The following is a 20,926-nucleotide window of genomic DNA, read 5'->3' as shown; positions in this document are numbered from 1 at the left end:
CCCTGGTCTCCTGACTCCAAGAAAGGAGTCCCCAGAATAGTGAGCATGGGTAGTCCAGTGACTGAAAAGGCAGCCTCCATCCCTTCCATCCTGAGTTTAGGAAGTGATGCTCTGGTTGCTCATCACTGAGTCTGGTCAGTCCAGAGAGGCTGTGGCCACTGTTGAGGGTCCTGGCCCAACGTCTGGACCCTAATGAAGCCTGGACCATGATGGTCACTCTGAAGTCCACCCTGTGAGGTCCTGCCTGAGGGCCCAGACAACCTTCCTCAGATGGCACCTCTCTTGCATCTCTCTCTTCCCTGCTCAGTCCAGAAGGTGAGGGAGGGAAGTCAGCTCCAGGGTGGGAGGATTGGCTTCTGGGGACCCCCAGGGATGGAAGGACTTTCCGTGGTTAGAGAGATAAAAAGGGAGGAGAAAAGTTTTGGGGGTGGAGAGTGGGAGGGCAAAGGAGAGAGCCTGGAACAAAAAAAGTGTTCAGGAAATACTCTAGCTTAATCCCTTCTCACCATTATTCAGTGTAAAGGGATTGCTATCTGTGGGGGTTGGTAGAGAAGTTTTATTTCCAAATGCTGCAGAGCCTTCTTTGCTCTAGAGATAGATTCAACTTGCCTTCTTTCTTAGTTCCCCAAAGAAAGATGGAGAACTTCTCCTTTCTCCAGGGTTTTGCATGCAGTGTCAGGAATGCAATGGGGGACCTAAGTGTGGTCGTGATCTACAGGATCTGAAAAACAGTCAGTGGTTCTTGAGCACTACCAGACAAAGAGAAGTAAACTTAGAAGTTGGGGTGGGCTAGTGGTAGATTTAGGCTTTTCCAAAAAGGAAAGCAGAATACTTTTCCTTTTGAGCCAAACCTCTTCTGAAAAATTTAAAGACTGGAGATCATGCACTTTGCTGACTGCTCTCAGTCAGTCTGTCCATCTGTCTGCTGCTAGGAAGCAGGTGATGCTTCTGCTGCTAAGGCACCCTCTGCCCCCACCTTCCCACCAGCTCCCTGGTACTGCTCTCTGGCCACACTCAGGTCTCCCCTTGCATTCCTGACACTGACTCGCTTGTCCCAGGCTCTGCCTGTGGAGGAGAGCCTTGGGCACACCTAATTTTGTCAAGCTGTCCTGCCTGGACACATGGAGACCTCTTGTCTTTGCATTGGAGTTTACTTTGGTAAAGCATTTCCCATCTCACACTACTCATTCAGCCTTGTACTAGTTCTTCAAGGTAGGTTGTACATTTCACTGTTGGGGAAACTGAGGGGTCATACAGCAAGTTGGGGGATGGAGTGGGCTAGAGCCCATGTTCTCTCAACCCGCATCCATGTGGGGGGTTTTCATGGACTGGACTCAGTCTTCAGGCAGACTCAAACTCCCCAGAGCCCCTGACTTCCCAGGAAGTTGGGTCCACCCCTTGTCCCCATCCCACGACCTCTGGAGGCAGGGAGAGCTCTTGTACACCGGACGTGGGTGGTGGGAGGGACGATGCCCTGATGGCCCAGTCCTCACCCCTGAGCTGGCACATCCTCCTGGAGTGTTCTACAGCTAGGCCTCAGAGTAGCTCATCTTTAAGTCTCCTTCCAGCTCCCCCTTCCAATGGTTCTTGGCTTAGTCAGGCTCTGAGACGCCTTGGCTCCTGCCATCAGCACTTCCTTCAGTTTAAGAATAAAAGGAAGCCATCCTCTGAGCCCCCACGCGCATCTCCCACCCCCAGAGTCTTCTTTGCTAGCTCCTGCTGTTGCGGCTGTCAGGAGTAGATTTTTGGGTAATTGTTGCCATGGAGACCCTGTCTTGAACTATTGTGCAAATGTGTCCCATCTTTCTCCTTATTTGGTGTGTGATATGAATGCGGGTAAAATGGGGAGGCTGAAGGCGCGCCCTTGCCATGCAAGTTGGTTTACCTGGGCCCGAGCTTCTTGGTAGCCTGCACCCCATTCCTGTCTTCATCAAGGTCTCTGGCCAGTTGCTGCCAATGGAAAGAAAGTCCTGGACAAGTTCAGAGACACCTATTTCTATAAATTACAAAATGCTTGACAGGCGAGGGCCCATGTCAGTCTTACTCATAGCTACATATACAGTATTTAGCAATGTGCCTGTATATAACAGACACTTAATCACTATTTCTTGCATGAATGTTGAATAAGCATAGATCCGCAAGAGTAATCTTATTGATCCTTAAGTACATACTTCAGTGGCTTCAGTAAGAATGATTCCTCTTGTTCTATGTGTTTATCCCTCGTGGGAATGGAAACACTTTCAGGATGCTTCGTGACTTCTAAGGTTACACACACCTCTGGCAGAGCTCAGCCAGGTGCAGCTGAGGACAAGGAGACCTGCTCTCCATGGGTTGAGCGGGATCACCCAGATCCACTGACTTTTGGCAGCAACAGATCCCCAAAGCAGTAGCCCCCATTCCTGGAGCCATCATCCCCTTGGGGAATTAAGCCAGAGCTCCCAGCACCTTCCTCCAAGAGATGAAGCCTGTCTAAAAGATGAGGACTCACTCACCTAGACCCCAGCTCCAACCCATTTCCATAATCATCAGCAGGCACACCAATCCTGCCGCAGAATCCAGGCTCAGCACCTCGCCTCCGTCTCCCCGAGCACTCAGCCTCCCACATGCAGATGACTGGATCACTCGCACTATTTTTACCACGTCTCTTTCCTATCCAAGGTCTGTCCTCATCTCCCCACTGCTTTTTCTACCAGCTACAGACTCAACTTGCATTCAAGGGCTTTCATCAATTCCTTCCTCTCCCACCAAACAAGCCAGCCCTTTATGCCCTCTCCACCTTGCCCCTCCTCACCTTGGCTCCCTGCCCTCTGTACTTCCAGGTCAGCTCTCCGAGAGCCGCCTCACCCACCGTGCTCAGACTGGCTTTACTCAGGCTCTGTCCTCCCCGAATGACTTTCTCTGACCCTTGTTGGGAATCCATCACCTTCTCCGAGAACTTACGTTAGCATCCTTCCTCCACAATGGCTCACTGCACAGCTGCTGTTGCAAAGGCTTGAGTGTTGGAATGGGGGCAGGAGATACAAAGACAGGGTAGCGTGTTGAAGAGAGCAGGAGGGTGGTATTGTGTCCCACCAGCACTGTCAGCTACACAGGCTACTCCAGGGCTGCCATCCAACAGGAGCCACGAGACAGAAAACATATGGCCACCCCCTCGGTGTCTACGTGGATTTGACAAGCTTCCCAATAAAGGATTCATTGTTACCCAACAGACAAGGAACAAGGGAAGCAAGAAGGCTTATAAGGCAGAATTCTGGCCTTGTGTGGGGAGCTTTCTGTTTACGCTGCTACACAGGAGGGAACAGGAGCCGAGTTAGAATATTTCTGGAGTTGCTGAATAGCATTCCGATCCAGGACTAACCTTATGGGCTTTTCATCAGCGTTCCCCGGAAGGTTAAGACGGACCCTCCTGTGAGTGAGGAGGGCCACTCTTACCCCCTTCCTCCAGCTCTCCATTTCTGCGGGGCTGTAGGTCAGACCGCATTTTCCTGCCTTGCCAATGAGGCTACGTGAGGCACGGAGAGGTGACCCTAGATTGTGCAGCGCCTCGTCTGATGTGAGGAGAGGCAGCATCTGGATCCCCGATCTCACAGGGGAGTTAGCGTCCCCGCCCCCAGAAGGTCCCTAGACTGATGGTGGAGACACAGCCCCTGTTCTAAAAAGCTCTTTAGTCAGTTGGCCAGGGGTGAGGTGAGAGGGATGACACACACACAGCTACGCTCAAATAATACATCTAACCAAGTACAGCTGGACCAAAGTGTTAGCAAAAGCAAGGAATCACAAAGCGAGGAATGGTGATGAAGTTAAGACCTGGTTTGGAAGGCTACCTGGAGGAGGTGAGCGCTGAAGGAATGGTTTGGTGAAGAGAAGAGATTCCAAGCCATGCACTGCATGGGAGGTGTGCTTGGCCTGAGACGTCCACAGAGAATTGATGAGTGTGTTCCTTAATGAGTCTGGTTCAGAAATCAAGTCCTTCCGAGCTCTACTTTGACTCCTGTCAAGACAAAAATTTGGGGGGCTCAAGGTCTATTTGAGTTAATATTTACTGTGTGCCAGCTTTGCATCTAGCATCTTATAATGTAAATAACTTGGGAGGAGAGAACAGAGACAGACAAAGGCATGGCTTTGGTCTTGTAGAGGGTTTCCTTCTGAGCCTTCAATGAAAGACACAGAAACCCAGCTTAAGTAGGAAAGGGATTTACTGGCTCCCTAAATCGGGAAGTTCTGAGGGCATGGCTCAATCCAGGGGCTTAACTGATACTGTTCCCTCTCTCTCTCCCTCCCTCCCCCCTCTCTTTTCTCCTCTCTCTTTCCATCTCTTGGCTGTGCTTTCCTCTTGGAGGGCTTCATTCTCAGGCAGCCTCTCCACATGGCTGGAACAAAAGCTCCAGGTTAAGATGTCTTGCTCTCACGGAGGCAGTGATCAGTTAGAATCAGTACTAAAGGGGCCATGCCAGTCTGAGTCTGTTCCTTTTGAAACTTTCCCGGAAGTCCCTTCCAGCAACTTCTCCCCACATCCTGTTGACCAGAACTGGGTGACATAACTTCTCCCACTGCAAGAAAGCCTGCAGAGGCAAGTATTTTCAACTGGGCTTCCAATAAAATTAGGGTTTTGTTATTGAGAACCAAAGGGAGAAAGGACATTGGTGGGGCAGCCAGCACTGTCTATAGGAATACCAAGGAAGATTCTTATTGGCTCTGCATGGTCATGTGGTCATCCCTGAACCGACCACTAGGGCCTACGGATAGAGTCCTCTGATTGGCCAGGCTTGCTTCAGGGGCTTCCCCCTGTTGAAGAAGGCAGCCCTAGCTGAATCCCATGGAACAGATTTTTCCATAGGAAGGAGAGATTATGTTACCAGCAGAAGGGGATAACGGCTTGTAGTCCAAAGAGGGGATGCTGGGCAGATAAACAACATACGCCCACGACAAGAATTCTCCAGTACAGAAAGAAAATATACCGGAAAAAAAAAAAGCTTTAAAAAGAAAAATAGCTTCAGGAATCTCCTCCTCTCCCTGACACAATATATACAAAGTTATACTGCAGGAACCAAACAGAGCTGCACTGAGAAAAATGGTTTAGAAAGGAAGACATCCTGGTGGGAGTGAACTTGGAGTTGGGGTGTGAAGGAGGTGATGGCTAGAGAGGAGGAGCAGGGAGGCAAAAGCCCAGAGGGAGAAGCACTACACAGAGGCCAGGAACAGGGCTGGCTGGGAAAGAGAGGGGAGGAGGAGTGGACAGCCCACCCTGAGGCTGTGAGGGTGGGGTCCTCCCTGAGTGTACCTGGTCCCCAGAAAACTGGAGGCTTCCCTTTCCCAGCTGGGTCACTGTCTGGCTTTGGTGCAGCAGTGGCTGAGAATCTGCCTGCCAATGCAGGGGACACGGGTTTGATCCCTGGTCCAGGAAGATCCCACATGCCGCGGAGCAACTAAGCCCGTGCGCCGCAACTATTAAGCCTGCGCTCTAGAGCCCGCGAGCCACAACTACTGAAGCCTGCGCGCTACAACTACTGAACTCACGTGCCCCACCTACTGAAGCCGTGCGCTCTAGGGCCCGTGTGCCACAACTACTGAAGCCCGCGCACCTACAGCCCATGCTCTGCAACAAGAGAAGCCACTGCAATGAAAAGCCCGGGCACCGCAACGAAGAGTAGCTCCCGCTCGCCGCAACTAGAGAAAGCCCGCACGCAGCAACGAAGGCCTAACGCAGCCAAAAATAAATTAAAAAAAAAAAAAAAGAATTATCTTGGCCTGCGAGGTGGGGCAGAGGGGTACGGGGAAGACCTCCAATGCCAAATTGCAGGGGAGAGGAGGGAGGTGGCTCTGACATGGGAGCAAGAGGGAGCCACTGAGAGCAAGTTCCTAACCCAGTAAGGGCTATGCCAGTTATCAGACACATCCCAGGCGGCTCTACCTGGCAGCGTGACAATTCACCATTAAACCTGGGATCTGGTGCCGGCTGATGCAGCCGCTGGGCGAGGAGCCCAGGCACAGACAGCTCTGGTGGGAATCTTTAAGGATGAAAATGATGGGAAAGGAACTTGCTGTTTCCATGGAAACTGACTCTGGGAGGATGAAAAATGGTCCAATGGGTAACCCGAGGGGAGAATGCCACCCACCACCAGGCTTTCACTGTGGGCGGCAAGCGGGCACCTCTGGAAGCGCCGTTTCAGCCACGTTCGTGGGCTCTGTCCACCTCTGTCTGCATTCTCTCAGGGACATCACAATCTGGCAATGTGCGTGCCAGATCACGTCAATATCTGAGGGGCCTGGGGAGATACCCCCTAATCAGAGAAGAATTGGCATGGCTCCTGCCACCCTGAGTTAGCTGTGCCTGGCAAGAGTATGGTACAGTGCCAGGCAATGGGACTGTAGCTCGGGCGAGGGCCACAGGCTAGGATTAGGACAAGCTGGCAAGGTGAGAATGCCCATGGCAGGGGTGAAATGGCAGAAGCACTGGACTGGGAGTAGGGGACCTCCATTCTGACTTCAGATCTGTTATTACAACTGACTGAGTGATCCCTAGCAAGTCGCTCTCCCAGAAGGTCCCTAAGACCCTTCCAGCTCCACTTTTCCTCTCTTCTGGGATTTGGAACCTGACAGTTTTGATCTCATCAGCCCCACATCTCAGCCCACTGCACTATCCCACCACGGCACAGGGTGTCCCCCACAGAGACCAGTCCCGGCTCTTCTCAGGCTGCTGAGCAGGTTCTGAGACAGGTAAGATGCTGCGGCAGCCCCTTCGCTGCTCAGGGCCATCTTGCTCCTGAGCTTGGGGGTGTCTGAGCACGCAGACACTCCTGAAGCTCCCAGCTGCCCCCCGCATGCTCCCGTGACTGACATTCTTCCCTCCGAAAGGGAGTGGGGGGCTTGTGACTGCCATAGACCAAGGAGTATGGCAGAACTGATGCCGTGTGACTTCTGAGGCTTGGTCATAAATAGGATACAGCTCCCCCCAGGCTCTTACCCTTAGGGTGCTCACTCTTGGAACCTCGCCATCATGCTGTGAGGAAGCCCTGGCTGCATGGAGATGCCTCGTGCAGGTGTTCTAGTGGACAGGTCCAGCCAAGGAGCTCAGCGGACATCCAAGCTCCTATGTGAGTGAACCTTCAGATGATTCCCATCCCCAGCCCTGGAATCTTCCAGCTGAAGCTCCAGACGTTATGGAGCAGAGACGAGCCGTCCCAGCCCTGTCCTAGTTCCAGATCTTTAGAAACAGTGAGATATAACAGTGGAGTACTGCTATCTTAAGCCCCTATGTTTTGTGGTGACATGTTATGCAAAAGTAATGCAGGTGGGACCTCGTGAATCACGTCTGTACTACAAGGCCCAGCCCCAAGATGATACATAGAGGGTGCCCAATTAGTGTTTACTGAATGACTGAATGAATGAACTTCAGCAGGTGACAATTCTAGTCTAACCTTTCAATCATCACTCTCACCTCTCCTACATCCTCTCCCCGGAGTTCCCCTGCTCTCAGGGAACCTAGGCAGTCCCAAGCCTGCCCTGGATGACATCACTGAGCCCTGAATCAACCAACCCTGCAGCCTACTTCAGCTCCATCAGTTCTTTAAGCTACTTGGAGTTGCCTGTGCTTGCAGCCCAGAGCATCCTCACTGGTCCATGCAATTGATCGTTTTGTCCTCACCACAGTTCTGTGAAGTAGGTCATTATTACCATCCCCATTTCATACCTGAGGACACTGAGGCTGAGAGAGACAGTAAGCAAGTGATAATAAGTAATAAAGCAGGGATTTGAATTCAGATCTTCCGATGCCAAATGCATTATTATATCCACGACATGATACCTGTTCACAAATAAAGTCTAACTGTGAATGTCTGCTGTACTTTCTTTAGGGATATCGGGTCCTTGACTAACAGCCACGTCAGCTGAACGAGAATGTACCAGACCTAGGTCTTATACAATACTAATTAACAATTAAAAAAAAACCTTCGGCTACCATCTTCTCACGTCCCAGGCTGTGCAGAAGCACTTTATATACACTGCAGTGTTCACTGGCTCCCAGCCTCCCATTGGGATGGGCATAATTTATCCCTAAGAGATACCAAGAGAGCAGAGTCTTGGGATAGGTGATAGGACTTGCTTGAGGTAACACAATAATGACAGAGATGGGCTGCATACCCAGGCCTGCTTGATTCCAACCACTTAAAACTTTTCTGCCTCTTAACAAATCACTTCCATTGACTGCCAAGACCTCAAATATGGGCACATAAGCCACCCTTATGAGGTAGCTATTATCATTCCCGTCACACAGATGAGGAAACAGGTTTGGACAATTAAGCCCAAGGTTATCTTGCTAAGAAGTGGCTAAGCCATGTCTGCCAACCCCATCACAAATACCATCCCACCACCCTCGTCACGCTAGCTGCATCTCACAAGATCACGTCAAGGTCCTTGGTGGCCAGGTCCTCCCAGGAGAGCTGAACTTGTCCACACCACACGTTAGACTAACAGCTTCTCCACCAAGTCTCATCAGCATGTCACAAATGAGCTGTGGTGAGCTCTCAGGGTATGTGGCAGTGCCAGCCGCTGCCTCCACAACCTGTGCCCGTTTGGTGGTTGCTCCATGTCTGAGGAGTTCAGACCCAGGGGCTCCTGAGAAAGACTGGCTACCCGGAGCCCCAGTAAACCCTCCCTCCTGTACACTTACACCAGAGAGCAGGCTTTAACCCAGACCCTCATGGCGAGGCTGGCTTAGGAGCAGCCCCCCTCCTCCTTCCTGAGTCCACAGAGCTCAGGGTGTGCGCAGGGATCCTTCCCACTGCTCTGGTTTCAGGACAACAACTAAGGATCCTTACATCTGCGTTCACAGCAGGGCCTTCCTCCACCCTCAGTGCCAGCTTCCTACCCAATACTTTCCCACTCTTTCCACAGGCCGCTCTGAAACCCGGCCAGCTGAGAACTGAGCTCATACTCCTCCCCTTCAAAGCAGCACCCCTCCCCAGGGAGGGATGTCCTGCGAGGACATCAGTCAGTATCATCCTCGGCCACTGACCTATTCTCCACCCGGCCCTTGTCCTCCCTCCTCCAGGAAGCACTCCAACACCACTCCGCCCCCATCTCGATAAGCTCTCATCTTGCGTATCTACCCTGCCCTGTGACACCTCCTGTAGGTATTAAATCGACTTCTTATGTTAAAAGGGTACAATACTAGGGGTGAGCTTTTTTTTTCCTTAAGTGAATATCCCAGCCCTTCTAAATCTTTAATTGAGCGCTGTTCCCTCCAAATGAATGATCTCAGAAAATTTGTTTCAAGATGCTTTCTCATTCGAGGAGGTGACCAAGGTTTCCCAATCTGGAATTCTGCCCCCGGGGGCTGCCTGCCAAGGGTCTCCCAAGGCCTGTGGGCCGCGGTAAGAGAGGCTGCTCCCTGCCACAGCGGTGAAGGAGGGAGAAGAAAGAAATGGTTTCCTGGACACTGACTTTTGCGCCCACACATGCATGCAGCAACAAGAACTCACACAACATCCAGGAGCGTTCAGAATTTTATCTTTTGATATTCACAACAACATGGAGAGGTGCAGGGGACAGCGATGATTATTCTCTGCTCCTACAGAGGTCCCAGCTCTCCGACCCCTTGCCCCTGTCCCTGCACAGGCCCTAGCATGAGGAACTCTTAGCAGAGCATGCCGACGGGTGCCAGGAGGTGAGCAGAGCCAGAGGCTAGGCCTTGCCCCAGATGTCTTGGTTGAAAGAAGCGGGGGCCGTGGCCCAGGCTGGAAAGGGGAAGGGGGAGTGGAACCGTCTCCTGCACAGCCCACACCTGCTCGCCCCTGATGAGCGACAGCCCACCAAGGCTTCAGCTCCATTTCAGGCTTCTTGAGACTCTGAGCATCAACCACTTCTCCGATGGGCTGTGAGCCAAGCAGACGATGGCAGTCAGCCCTCCCAGCGGCTCTCCCTCGCCGCCTTTGACACTTAAGAGTCTGATTAGAGCTTGTTAACTCCCCCATGCCAGCCGCCTCCCCTTCAACTTCTCCCATGACTCTTCCTCTCCTTCAAGCATCTTGCAGCCATTACCGCGCTCTCTCCCAGAAAGCCCATCCTAGTTAATGCCCCACTGAGACAGCCACTCTAAACTGCTGTCCCTCCACCTTGGGAGATTCTGCATGCTACTTTGTCCTCTGCTTGGTTCATGCGACTAGTTCTTGCCTTTCCAGTTAAACAGGAATAACCTATCACACCTGGAAGGCATTTAGAGCAGAGGCTCTCAACCTTGGCTGCACGTGAGAATCTCTTGGAAGGTTAAAAAAAAAAAAATCCTGAAATCCAGGCCAAACCCCTGATCAAGTAGCTCAGATCCTCTGGGGGCAAGATCCAGAATCAAGACTTTTTAAAGCTCCCCCGTAAGTGGCCTAGGCTGAGAAGCACTTCTTCAGACCTCTGGAGTCTGCTACAAACACTAGGTTATTTGGGCCCCATGTCCACCCTGGGAAGGGACAAAGACAGGTGTTACTCCCATTCTAAGAGGAGCGAGCTTCGGTTCAGAGAGGTGCCTGCCATGTGGCTGCTGCCAGCAGGGCTGCGACTTGAGACCAGGCGTCCGCATCCTAGATTCAGGGCTTTTACTGCTGCGTCGTGCCTCTTTAACTACTGCTAGCCGCAGAGGGCAGAGGCTGCTCCCAACCCCTCTGTCTGCCCTGAAACAGCTAACACGGTGCTGGGCATGTGCCAGGGCTCTGGTAGCTGGGTACCCAAGGCTGAGGAGGTGGAAGGCTTCCCTGCTGGGCCTGGGCAAGTCTATGTCAGCTCTCCAGGAGGAGGGGCTGGCGAGACGCCACCAACGTAACTGCTAGGCCAGGGAGACAGCCTCCACAGCCACAGTCCCCTCTTCCTGGGTGCCCTGAATCAGTCACAGTCTTTAGTGTCCACAGGGTGACCAACCACCCTGGTTTACTCCAGCCTGAGGAGGTCACCAGGATTCAGGACTTTCAGCTTTAAAGCCGGAACGAATTAGCTGCCCTCTTGTCTCTCCCCAAACAGTGCTGGTTGGCACGTTTTCCCTCCCGTGCCTCGCCTGCTTTCACGGTGACCATCGCTGCTGTTGAGGGCCTACAAGCACAAGGCCAGTGCCACCAGTGGCCTTCACCCTTCCGGCTCCCTCCTGGCCTAGTCACAGCAGCGCAGCTGGTCCATGGCCTCCATTCTCAGAAGTCTGTCAGCTGACTGGGCCGGGCTCAAGTGCCCTCCTACAGGCCACGACCCAATACCTGTGGAGCGCCTACTGTGTGCACAGGATGCACAAGAAAGGTCCCTGCAGTGAGGACACCTCAACAACTACCATTCCCCAGGGACTATGTGGTGCTACAGGTATGTTGGGGGTGGAAACAAAGATGCAGATGTACAAAAGGGCATGGCATGTTCCCAGAAGGCCAAGCAGTCCAGGGAGGATGGAGAACCGGGCAGGGGTGGTAGGGAGGGCCAGGAGGTGCACTGGAGGGGGCAGTGACAGGCTGGCCTGTCACACTAAGGTACTGTCCTCAGAAGACACAGAGGCATCAGTCAATGAGGGGGTCCACAGGCCAGGAAGGATCTGGCCCCTTCCCAAACCACATGGGAGAAGTAAGCTTCTACCCCATCCCCAGCTGGTCTGGGGAAGTGGTCCCCCGCCTTGCCTTGGGTAGAACCCTCCTGTGCTAGACCAGTCTCTCTCACCCTTGTCTACACATTACAAATGCCTGGGCAACCCTTAAAACTCCCCATATCCAGGCTGCAACCCAAGCCAATTATATCAGAGTGGATCAGGGTAAGACCCACACACAGGTATCTTTAAAAGCTCTGGAGGGAATCCCGATGTGGAGCCAAGGTTGGGAGCCCTCTGCTAGCGGGACGCGGGGATGAGGGGGGGGGCCTGCTCATCAAGGAGGTTCTATAGTGGGGGGGCTTGCCAACCGCACCTGAGCGGGCCAAGGACCTGCACAGTCCCCTCACCGCCATGCCACTTCCCTCCTCTCCCATGTGTCACATGACACGAAAGGACACAAAAAGGGGAGAAGGAACTGACATCACACCGGGGAACACTTTCCACCCTTGTTTGCAATATGCCCGTGTGCTGAGGGAAAGACTGAAAGGGGAGGGGAGCCCTAGAAACCACAATGAACTAGGATTTCAGAAGGCATTTGGGGCCATACCCTTCGAGCTCCAGGGAGCTCGAAGGGAGCCCGAAGCCGCTACTCGGCAGGGAATTTCTGGATCTGAAGCAAACTAAATCTGCAAGTGTTTCCTCCTCTTCCAAGTACACCAGCCGTAAGGCAGAGCCGAGTTCTGGGCAGACCAGCCAGAAAGGGTTATGTCGCCCCCTAGTGGCAAGATCTGAGTACACCTTCCATTCTCCACTCCAGAAGCTCCTCCTCAAATTCTCTCTCCCCCTTCAAATAAGGAAAATACTTCAGAGCAGAGAACCTGCCATGTAAGGTGCACCAAATGCGTTACTGCCCTTTACCCAATCCCAGAAAGCTGCCTTGGTCTCCTGCATCTCGCCCCGAGCACGGCTGCAGTGTTTATCAGCCTGGGCTATGAAGCCGGACAGAGGAGGGCTTGGTTCCTCCAGGACTCCCTGTGGGGCCTTGAGAAAAGTCACTAAAGCTCCATCCCTTCATCTGCACAAAGGAAATGACACATAGCCTAACTCAGAGGGTTTGTGACGATTAGAGGGAAGACCCGGGAAACTAACCATGCCTGACACTTCCAGTAAGGGCCACAGGCAAGCTAGCAGTAGTCAAGGTCTGGCCTCTCCTCTGAGCAAATATGACATCCTACCCTTCAACAGACAGTAACAGATCATGCTTCTCTCTTTGCTTTGGCTCCAGGCCTAATCAGGGATTCCCCAGAGTGTTTTTGTGTGGGGCTTCATGACTTGCATGTGTCTTTTTCTTGGCACTGACATTCTACTGACTTGTTCTTGGTTCTCACTTCTTTATATTTCACTGTCTTAGTTAGTTCCTCTAAGTCTCCTCAAATCTTTCCTGGAATAAGTTATAAACAAATTAAGACTTTATTTTGGACTTGATAAGTTTTGCTCTTCACTCATATATGCTTAGTTCACATGTTTTCAAATGCTATAGTCTTTGATTAAAACAAAAGCCTCTGGGGCTTCCTTGGTGGCGCAGTGGTTGGGAGTCTGCCTGCCGATGCAGGGGACACGGGTTCGTGCCCCGGTCTGGGCAGATCCCACACGCCGCGGAGCGGCTGGGCCCGTGAGCCATGGCCGCTGAGCCTGCACGTCCGGAGCCTGTGCTCCACAACGGGAGAGGCCACAATAGTGAGAGGCCCGCGTACCGCAAAAAAAATCAAAAAACAGAAACAAAAAAGCAAAAAAACAAAAGCCTCTGTCTACCGCTTCCCTGGTGGCGCAGTGGTTAAGAATCTGCCTGCCAATGCAGGGGACAAGGGTTCGAGCCCTGGTCCAGGAAGATCCCACATGCTGCAGAGCAACTAAGCCCGTGTGCTACAACTACTAAGCCTGTGCTCTAGAGCCCGCAAGCAACAACTATAGAACCCTCGTGCCGCAACTACTGAAGCCCGCGCACCTAGAGCCCGTGCTCCGCAACGAGAAGCCCGTGCACCACAACAAAGAGTAGCCCTCGCTCGCCGCAACTAGAGAAAGCCCGCACGCAGCAACGAAGACCCAACGCAGCCAAATATAAAATACCTAAATAGATGTGGAAAATAAATAAAAGACACACATCAGAATTACCTTAGAGACTTAAAAAGTATTCTAATGCAGAAGGTCTGGGGTAGGCCGGAGGAATCCATAATTTTAAAAAAGTTTCCCAGCTACTGCTGAGGCAGCCAACCCACCCCTCGTCTCGGAACAGTGTTTCAGAATCTCTGGCCTGAGAGAAAAAAAGGGTCATTGGTTATGACGATGAATGTCAAATTCCTTTACAAAATGTAATTTTCTAAATAAAATAAACAGCAACTTTATTCAACTGATGTGTTTCAGAAACAATGAGTGTAAAGCCAAATTTGCAAATCAAACCCATTTAAACTCATCAGGGCAAAGGACAGGAAAAATCTCAGCAGCGAAGCTTTCTATAAAACGAAGACTCTCCTACTTACTTGGTCGAGGAGTTCAGCTTTTCTTAAGGTTATCACACCTGGAGTACACATCCACGGAATGAAGATTCTCCAAGTTCCTTGACAACCCACCTGTCCTAAACCACAATAGGTACACCAAAATCCTGTACAAGGTCTCAGAGGCAGCTCCTGGAGATTCTTGCACCTGAGAATTCACCCCAACTCCACTAGAGGGTGCTCCTTCCCTGGCCTGGAGACCCTGCCCTATACTCTGAGGACTGTGGAGACAAAGTGTGTTGCTCACAGAGCATTGAAAGCCAACGTGTGACAGGGAAGGGCAAGCACACGATGACACGAGGTGCCCCAGGGTCTCCAGACATACTGTGGCTGCTGTTCCTTAGCTCCAGGTGGTGAAGACCCACGAATCGCCCCCTCTATTTTTATTACAAAGTAGGGAGAATGGCTCTGAAGGTGCAGCACGAAGGAAGGCCTTACTTCTGGTTCGTCGAGGACAACAATCACTAGAAAGGCAAGTGTGGAAACAGACTGGTGTACATTACAAATAGGTGTCACATCAACCAACAGAGGGCAGAGGGTGGGGGGAGTTTCTGCCTCCCCAGAGTTCAAGTCCAAATGGCTTAGCTGCTCCTTGTACATCTTCTTCCAAAGTGCACTGTCTGGCAGGATCCTCAGGTGCCCAGGCTCAGAGCCAAGTCTGTGCAGTTTAAAAACCCATTTCATGCACTGCTAAGAGACCTGTGCTGGGTCCCTGGGATGGCAGGGGTGCTGGGTATGATGGAAATTTCCAACTGGGCCTCCCCAAAGTCAGAGCTAGGTCTGAAGATGCTTCCACCCCTCTGTCCATCCACCAGGCCAACGTTTTCACTCTGGCAGAGCCTTCAATCCTTTTATGAAGGGATCAAAGATTCCCCTTTCCTTGGAAACCCAGGGCCCCTGTTTAGCCCAGACAAGTAAGAGCAACAGAGATCCTACCAAAAGTGTGAAATCAGTACCCAGGAAACTCATGTTAAAAATCTGTGACAGGGCTTCCCTGGTGGCGCAGTGGTTGAGAGTCCGCCTGCCGATGCAGGGGACGCGGGTCCGTGCCCGGGTCCGGGAGGATCCCACATGCCACGGAGCGGCTGGGCCCGTGAGCCATGGCCACTAAGCCTGCGCGTCCGGAGCCTGTGCTCCGCAGCGGGAGAGGCCACAACAGTGAGAGGCCCGCGTACAGCAAAAAAAACCAAAAAAAACAAAACCTGTGACAATTAAGAATCATTCCCCCAAAAGGGATCTACGCCACAGATGTGCCTACAAAGATCAATACTGCTACAGAAACAGGTTGGGCGGGGGGGTGGTAAAGAAGGAAGGTGGAAGAGAAAACACACAGAAAAGAGAAAGATGACAGAAGATAGTCCAAATGACAAGAAACAAAGACGGGAAGTAGGTAGGGCAAGACAGTCAAAGGTGGGGTTAATACTGACCAGGTTTACAGTTCCTCTGGGAAACTGTGAGTGTTATTTATGTCTTGCCATACTGAGCCTAGGGCTGGTAGGGCCTGTGACAGATGAAAAAATAGGCTAACCAGGTCTTTCTGGTACTTTCAGTGATTAGTCTCCTTGAACAGGCTGGCTTTACAATAAATCCTACAATACGCCGGGTACCGGTACAGCCTTAATCTAGGGTTGGTCCGAGAAGGAGAAAGGTCCTGGTCCCTGAAAACAGTCTTACAAGGACATACACACCAGAGACGTCTCCAGGGTGGCATGTGCCCACACTGGCTGGGCAGAACGGAGGCTTGGCTGGCAGTTGCTAATATATCTCAAGGAAGGGAAGAGAGCCAATTATTAATTAGACACTAAAACTAGAGATGAGACTGTAAAAGACAAATCACTAACCTCTGCTCACAGCTACCTGATAAGGGGCAAACGCCCACCAAAGCCTGGGCACGGGCGCCAGGCTGCAGTCTTAAAAGCCAACCATTAACTACTGGGAAAAATATCGGTGACTAGGGTCTTCAGTTTCAAGACTGACCGTTCCCAGGGAGTTAACAGTGGCCTTACTTTAGAAAGGAGAAACACCCAACATCCGTGATGTGGAAAATCTTGCTATCAGCAGCAGCGCCAGTGCCTCTGTTTCCTCTAGTAGCTGCTCCCGGGGAAGGACGACGAGTATTAGCAGTCAGTCACTGGCATGTCATTATTTTTTGGAGGGGTGTGGGGGAAGGTGGCTAGTAGCAAGGGCATATGAACCCACCTACTGTAGTGGGTGCAGGAAAAGAAGGCCTCATTCCCCTCCTCTCTTTGCTTCTGCTCTAGACTATCTACTAGGAGCCAGAAAGGCCAGTGGATGGCAAAGAGTGGACAGTCCTGTCTGCAAGCTCACCGTGAAAGCCTTCCTGGGTGCACATCAGCTATGAGGACAAAAACCACCAAGGCCATTCTCTTCCTCCCCTCTCCCTGGTCCTCCCTTACCCTTGCATCACTTCCTCCCCCAGTGAGAGTGACAGTGAGCATGAGAGAGAACAGACACTTCGTTCATTTCCTAAGCACCACATCTTGGTAGCAGGAGTTTCCCCTCCAAGACGTCACAAAAAACAGAGGTTTGAAACTCCCACCAGGTTGCAGGTCACAATCGCTTCAGAGTGGTCTTCACAGTTAAGATGGGCACACATTTCAGAAGGCAGCCTCCGGGCCTCCCTCTCTTTGCACACTCACACTCACACACACTCTCACGCCGTGGGACCGTTGTTCAGCCACAGGGCCTGGCTGGCTCAGGTCAGGTACTGCACCACAAGGAACATGACCACACAGGTGAGCAGCATCCCACCGATCATGAAGTACTTGTCCTGGAAAGCTCGCTTCTCGATGAGCCGCATCACTGTGTTGGACAAGCCGAGCATATTGGCAATGTCGAGGAGCTTCTTCTGGGTCCCCTGGGACAGACAAGAAGAGGAAGAAACAAAGATCAACTCCTTCTACCAAGGATGGGTGAATGTCATCATGAGATGGGGCTTTACCAACAGACAGTCTCTTGGTCATGCCTAAAGCATACAAGAAGCAGCAGCCACCAGAAACAGATCACGCTCCTACGGCCAAATGACTTTTGGTCAAGGTTGTAGAGCAAAGCAAGGGGGAAAGGAAAGTCTTCCACAAATGTGCTGGAACAAATGGTGTATAATGAGTATCACATGTATGTATCATATACACGTACATATATGTCTGTACATAATACATATGTGTTAAAAAAGACCTTTGATTCATATTATACATAAAAATGAATTCGTTCATAGAATTAAACAAAAACGCTAAAACTATAATAAAGCTTCTAGAAGAAAACAGAAGAATGCCCCCAAACTGGAAACAATCCAGGTGTGTATCAACCAGAGGATGGATTAACAGTGTGTGTTCTGTGCACAACGGGATACTGCTGGGCAATAAAAAGGGCCTGACTGCACCATGTAGCAATATGAATGAGCCTGGAAAACGTTCCTGAGAGGAAGAAGTCACACACAAAATCGTCATGTGAATACATTTACATTAAGTTCAATAACAGTCAAAACTAATAAATGGTGAAATCAATCAGAACAGTGGCTGCCTGGGGCAGGCGGAGGGAGCAGGGGTAGACTGACTGGGAAAGGGCACAAGGGATCTTTCAGGGGTGATGAAAACGGTCTCTGCCTTGACAGCAGTGTGAGTTACAAAGACGGATGTGTGTATTTGTCAAAATTCAATGATCTGTACAAATAAGATCTGTATACCTCACCGTATGCACATTATACCTCCATAAAAAAAAGTCTTAAATTAGAATATTTTATATTGAAAAAAAGGCAACATCAAAAAACTTCTCTCTGCTCCCTGGCTCTAAAATGCTTGCTCTCAGCCTGTGTACTCTGTAGAGTAGAAACCGCAGGGATTCTGCTGAGTACAACATATGGGTCTGTGTCCACATTATAAGAGAGTTTGAAGGGGGCAAGATGGAACCACAGAATCACAACTGGCAGACACCAACCCAAGGACCTACAACTCCTTATATGAATGTCACCACCCACCACCCAAAACAAAAGGGTATTTTATTCCTAAACCAACAGCCCAAACCACCCAGGCCACCCTTCCTCTCTGCTTTCTAATTTTCATTTTTAAGCACATTCAATTTCGTATGAAGTAACAAATATAAATGAAAGCTGGGCAGACCCCAACTTAACTTACACACATCACCAACTGCATCTGTAGGACGGCATCTAACCTAGTGTCCTGCAACCATTTTCTAAGTGAACACAGTAACGAGCAACTGAGAGAAGATGCAAGAGAGGTGAGAACACAAGGCATCACGGACAGGAGTTCAAGACCCACGCTCTGCCCAGACAATGATATACAAGCCTCACGGAGAGAGATCTCTCAGGTCAAACTTTATCTCTGCCAGAGACCAGAGACATGTTTTTCCCATAACAATGGTGGTATAAACTAGACTGTCACTAAAGACTCCGCTTAGCTCTGAAAGAGCAGATTATTTCATCACTCTGTGAAGTTCAAGTACCAAGCTTCGAAAATCACTTGAAAATTAACATTAATTTCAAAAATGTTATTCATTTTCCACCCCAAATCAAGGCCCGGTTCCTTCATGCTCCCTCCTATGTTCCTTTTAAATGGTTTGGGCAGAAACTTCCCTGACAGAAGTGGGGTAGGAGGCAGGTGGAGGGAACCAAGAGGCAAAAGACAGGTATAGTAGGCGTGCAGAGGAAACGGAATTAGAAACCTCTCATTCCAGCCCTTGACTGCCCACCAGACTTCCCGGCGCTTCACCTCTGGGGGCAGTGTTGGGGCAGAAGTTGCTTGGACTCCTCAGTGACACGACTTCGGGAAGAAGCTGACATGTGCTTTAACAATAAGCTCTGACCCGCAGCGGGTCAACTTGAGTGTGACATGGTGAGCCTCGTCCTAAAAGGGTTTTACTGTTTTTCTGAGATATGGGAAGGAGGCCAGCAGTTTTCTAAAGAAAGGGAGGATTAACCATCATGTATCAGTTTAGATTACTGCAGGTGGCTGTTCTGAAAGGGGGGCACCCATGGAGCTGTCAGAGACCACGCTTCCAAACCATTTGAAGCGCTGCGGCCATCAGCAAGAGATAAGTGTTACTCGCAGCTCGCCTGACCTTCTCCTGGGTAAAGGTGGCAGGCGCTGCTCAGAAATGTACAGAAGTCCCATGGAGCTGACAGGCTCAACACAGTCCAACAAAAACTAAGATAAAGCTCACGCTTCCGAGTGACTGCTTCTCACAGCTCAGTGGCTGGGAGGGCTTCGTCCACTGGGGACCACACCCTGATAACAGACACAGCCCACACCCCATTATCCATCAGGGTTGACACAGGAAAAGGGCTGAGGCTGAAACATCACAACTGACATCAGAGGCTGTGTAATGTTTCTGTAAACCACTCCCAGGGGTTTTGAGTCTCAGCCAATGGGGCAGGGCTTCTAGGAATACCTGTTGCTAAAGAGAGAGTGAAGAGTCACTGGGGATCACCAGCCTGTGCTCTAGAAGGCACCCACTGCTAGTCAACCAAGGCAGCCCTAAGACCCCCTTCAGTTGCTGCAGTACAGAGGTCTCGGCTATAAGGCCGTCCACCGGTGGGCGCGGGGTGGGTTGGGGGCGCCACACAGGAAAACCGAAAGAGAGCGAGAGGCCAAGTACAGCTGCGTCTTCCTTCTTGCGAGAGCGGATTCTGTAACAGAATTTCCCATTACTGCTTCCTCTCATAGCAGCAGTCACTTTACATTAAGTTCAGGAAATGGAAAAAGACCTGGATACCAAGAGATGCCACATTATGGTTCATTGCAAACACAAGAAACACCTACTGGCAAAGGGAATCTGGCTCCTTTTGGACTCATAATAATTCAATTCCAACAGAAAGGAACCCAAACTCAAAGGCTCTATCACAGTATCACAATTTAGGGGTATGCGATCAAAAGGTAAACGCAGGTCCCACACTTTTGGATAAAGCCAAAACAAAAGCCCTTCTCCCTGTCCCCCAAGAGGGCCCCCACCTTCATGGTCAGTCTCTGGGCCCTCAGTCCCTCCAGAATACTGTGCCCGCCTCCAATGAGGTCATCCATGCCGTGGTGAATTTTCTGGAGGGAGGAGTTGAACTGCAGTGATTCATCCATTGGTATGGTGGTGTCGGAGTCCTGTGAAAGAAATGCAGGCGCTTGGTTACTCTGCTTGCTGGTCAGCTCCAGGGGCCCCACCACATCTGACCGCTCTGCCTCCTGGCCAAGGTCACGCGGGAAAAACAGCCAGAGGGAATGGTGCGAGAATCAGAGGAACTTAACAGAGAAGAAAAAGCAAAGATCTGGGGTGGCCTCTGTTCACTCAGAGGAAAAGGAATTCTCAGACTTATCACTCTGCAAGTGGGTTCCACCACACAAGTCTTGTTCATCCCTGCCTCCATATCATTCCCCCAACTTAGGAAAAACTCTATTCTTCTAAGACCTTGCTGGGCTTCTCCTAAAGGCTTTCTCTGACTCCTTGCTAACTAGCTTATTCCAAATGTTCCTTTACTTGGCTTTCCCTCAGTGCAGTGTTAAAGGTTTGCTTTTGTCCTCCGGCTATTTTATCTACAGCTTATCCCTCCAATTAGACAGACTGACTAAGGAGAGAAGAGACTGTTTTCTATTAAAGGCCTAACGGTGTTGAGGATGGGTCTATCCACCTGAGCAGGGAAGAAAAGTCTATAAAGAAACGAAGGGAGAAAAAACTAATGCTGATCAAGTGCTTTCCACTCTGCATGCTCTTTACCCTAAGCTCACTTAATCCTCACTCTACCGTTACACAGTAGTTATGATATTATCCCTGTTTTAGATGAAGAAACGGAAACCCAGAGAGGTGGAATGAC

The 20,926-nt window shown here is 50.8% G+C and overlaps 1 protein-coding gene across 4 annotated transcripts in view; it reads right to left on the bottom strand.

Moving 5' to 3' along the window:
* The window catches only part of GOSR2 (golgi SNAP receptor complex member 2), a 37,185-nt gene that overhangs the window by 3,089 nt on the left and 13,170 nt on the right, over window positions 1-20,926 (bottom strand). For 3 of the 4 annotated variants that reach the window (XM_024760850.1, XM_024760851.1, XM_024760852.1), the window contains 2 exons: window positions 20,079-20,219; window positions 13,913-16,972 (listed from right to left, as the gene is read on the bottom strand). In XM_024760850.1, coding sequence (XP_024616618.1) covers window positions 16,811-16,972; window positions 20,079-20,219 — 303 coding nt within the window. In that variant the 3' untranslated portion in view covers window positions 13,913-16,810. Of the gene's footprint in view, window positions 1-3,824; window positions 3,992-13,912; window positions 16,973-20,078; window positions 20,220-20,926 lie in introns of those variants that run through there. The other variant, XR_003005414.1, reaches the window with a different exon arrangement.

This window comes from Neophocaena asiaeorientalis, unplaced genomic scaffold (genome assembly GCF_003031525.2).
Source record: "Neophocaena asiaeorientalis asiaeorientalis breed wild unplaced genomic scaffold, Neophocaena_asiaeorientalis_V1.1 scaffold30, whole genome shotgun sequence".
NCBI classification, from domain to species: domain Eukaryota; kingdom Metazoa; phylum Chordata; class Mammalia; order Artiodactyla; family Phocoenidae; genus Neophocaena; species Neophocaena asiaeorientalis.
This window is presented reverse-complemented; position numbering and strand designations above follow the sequence as displayed.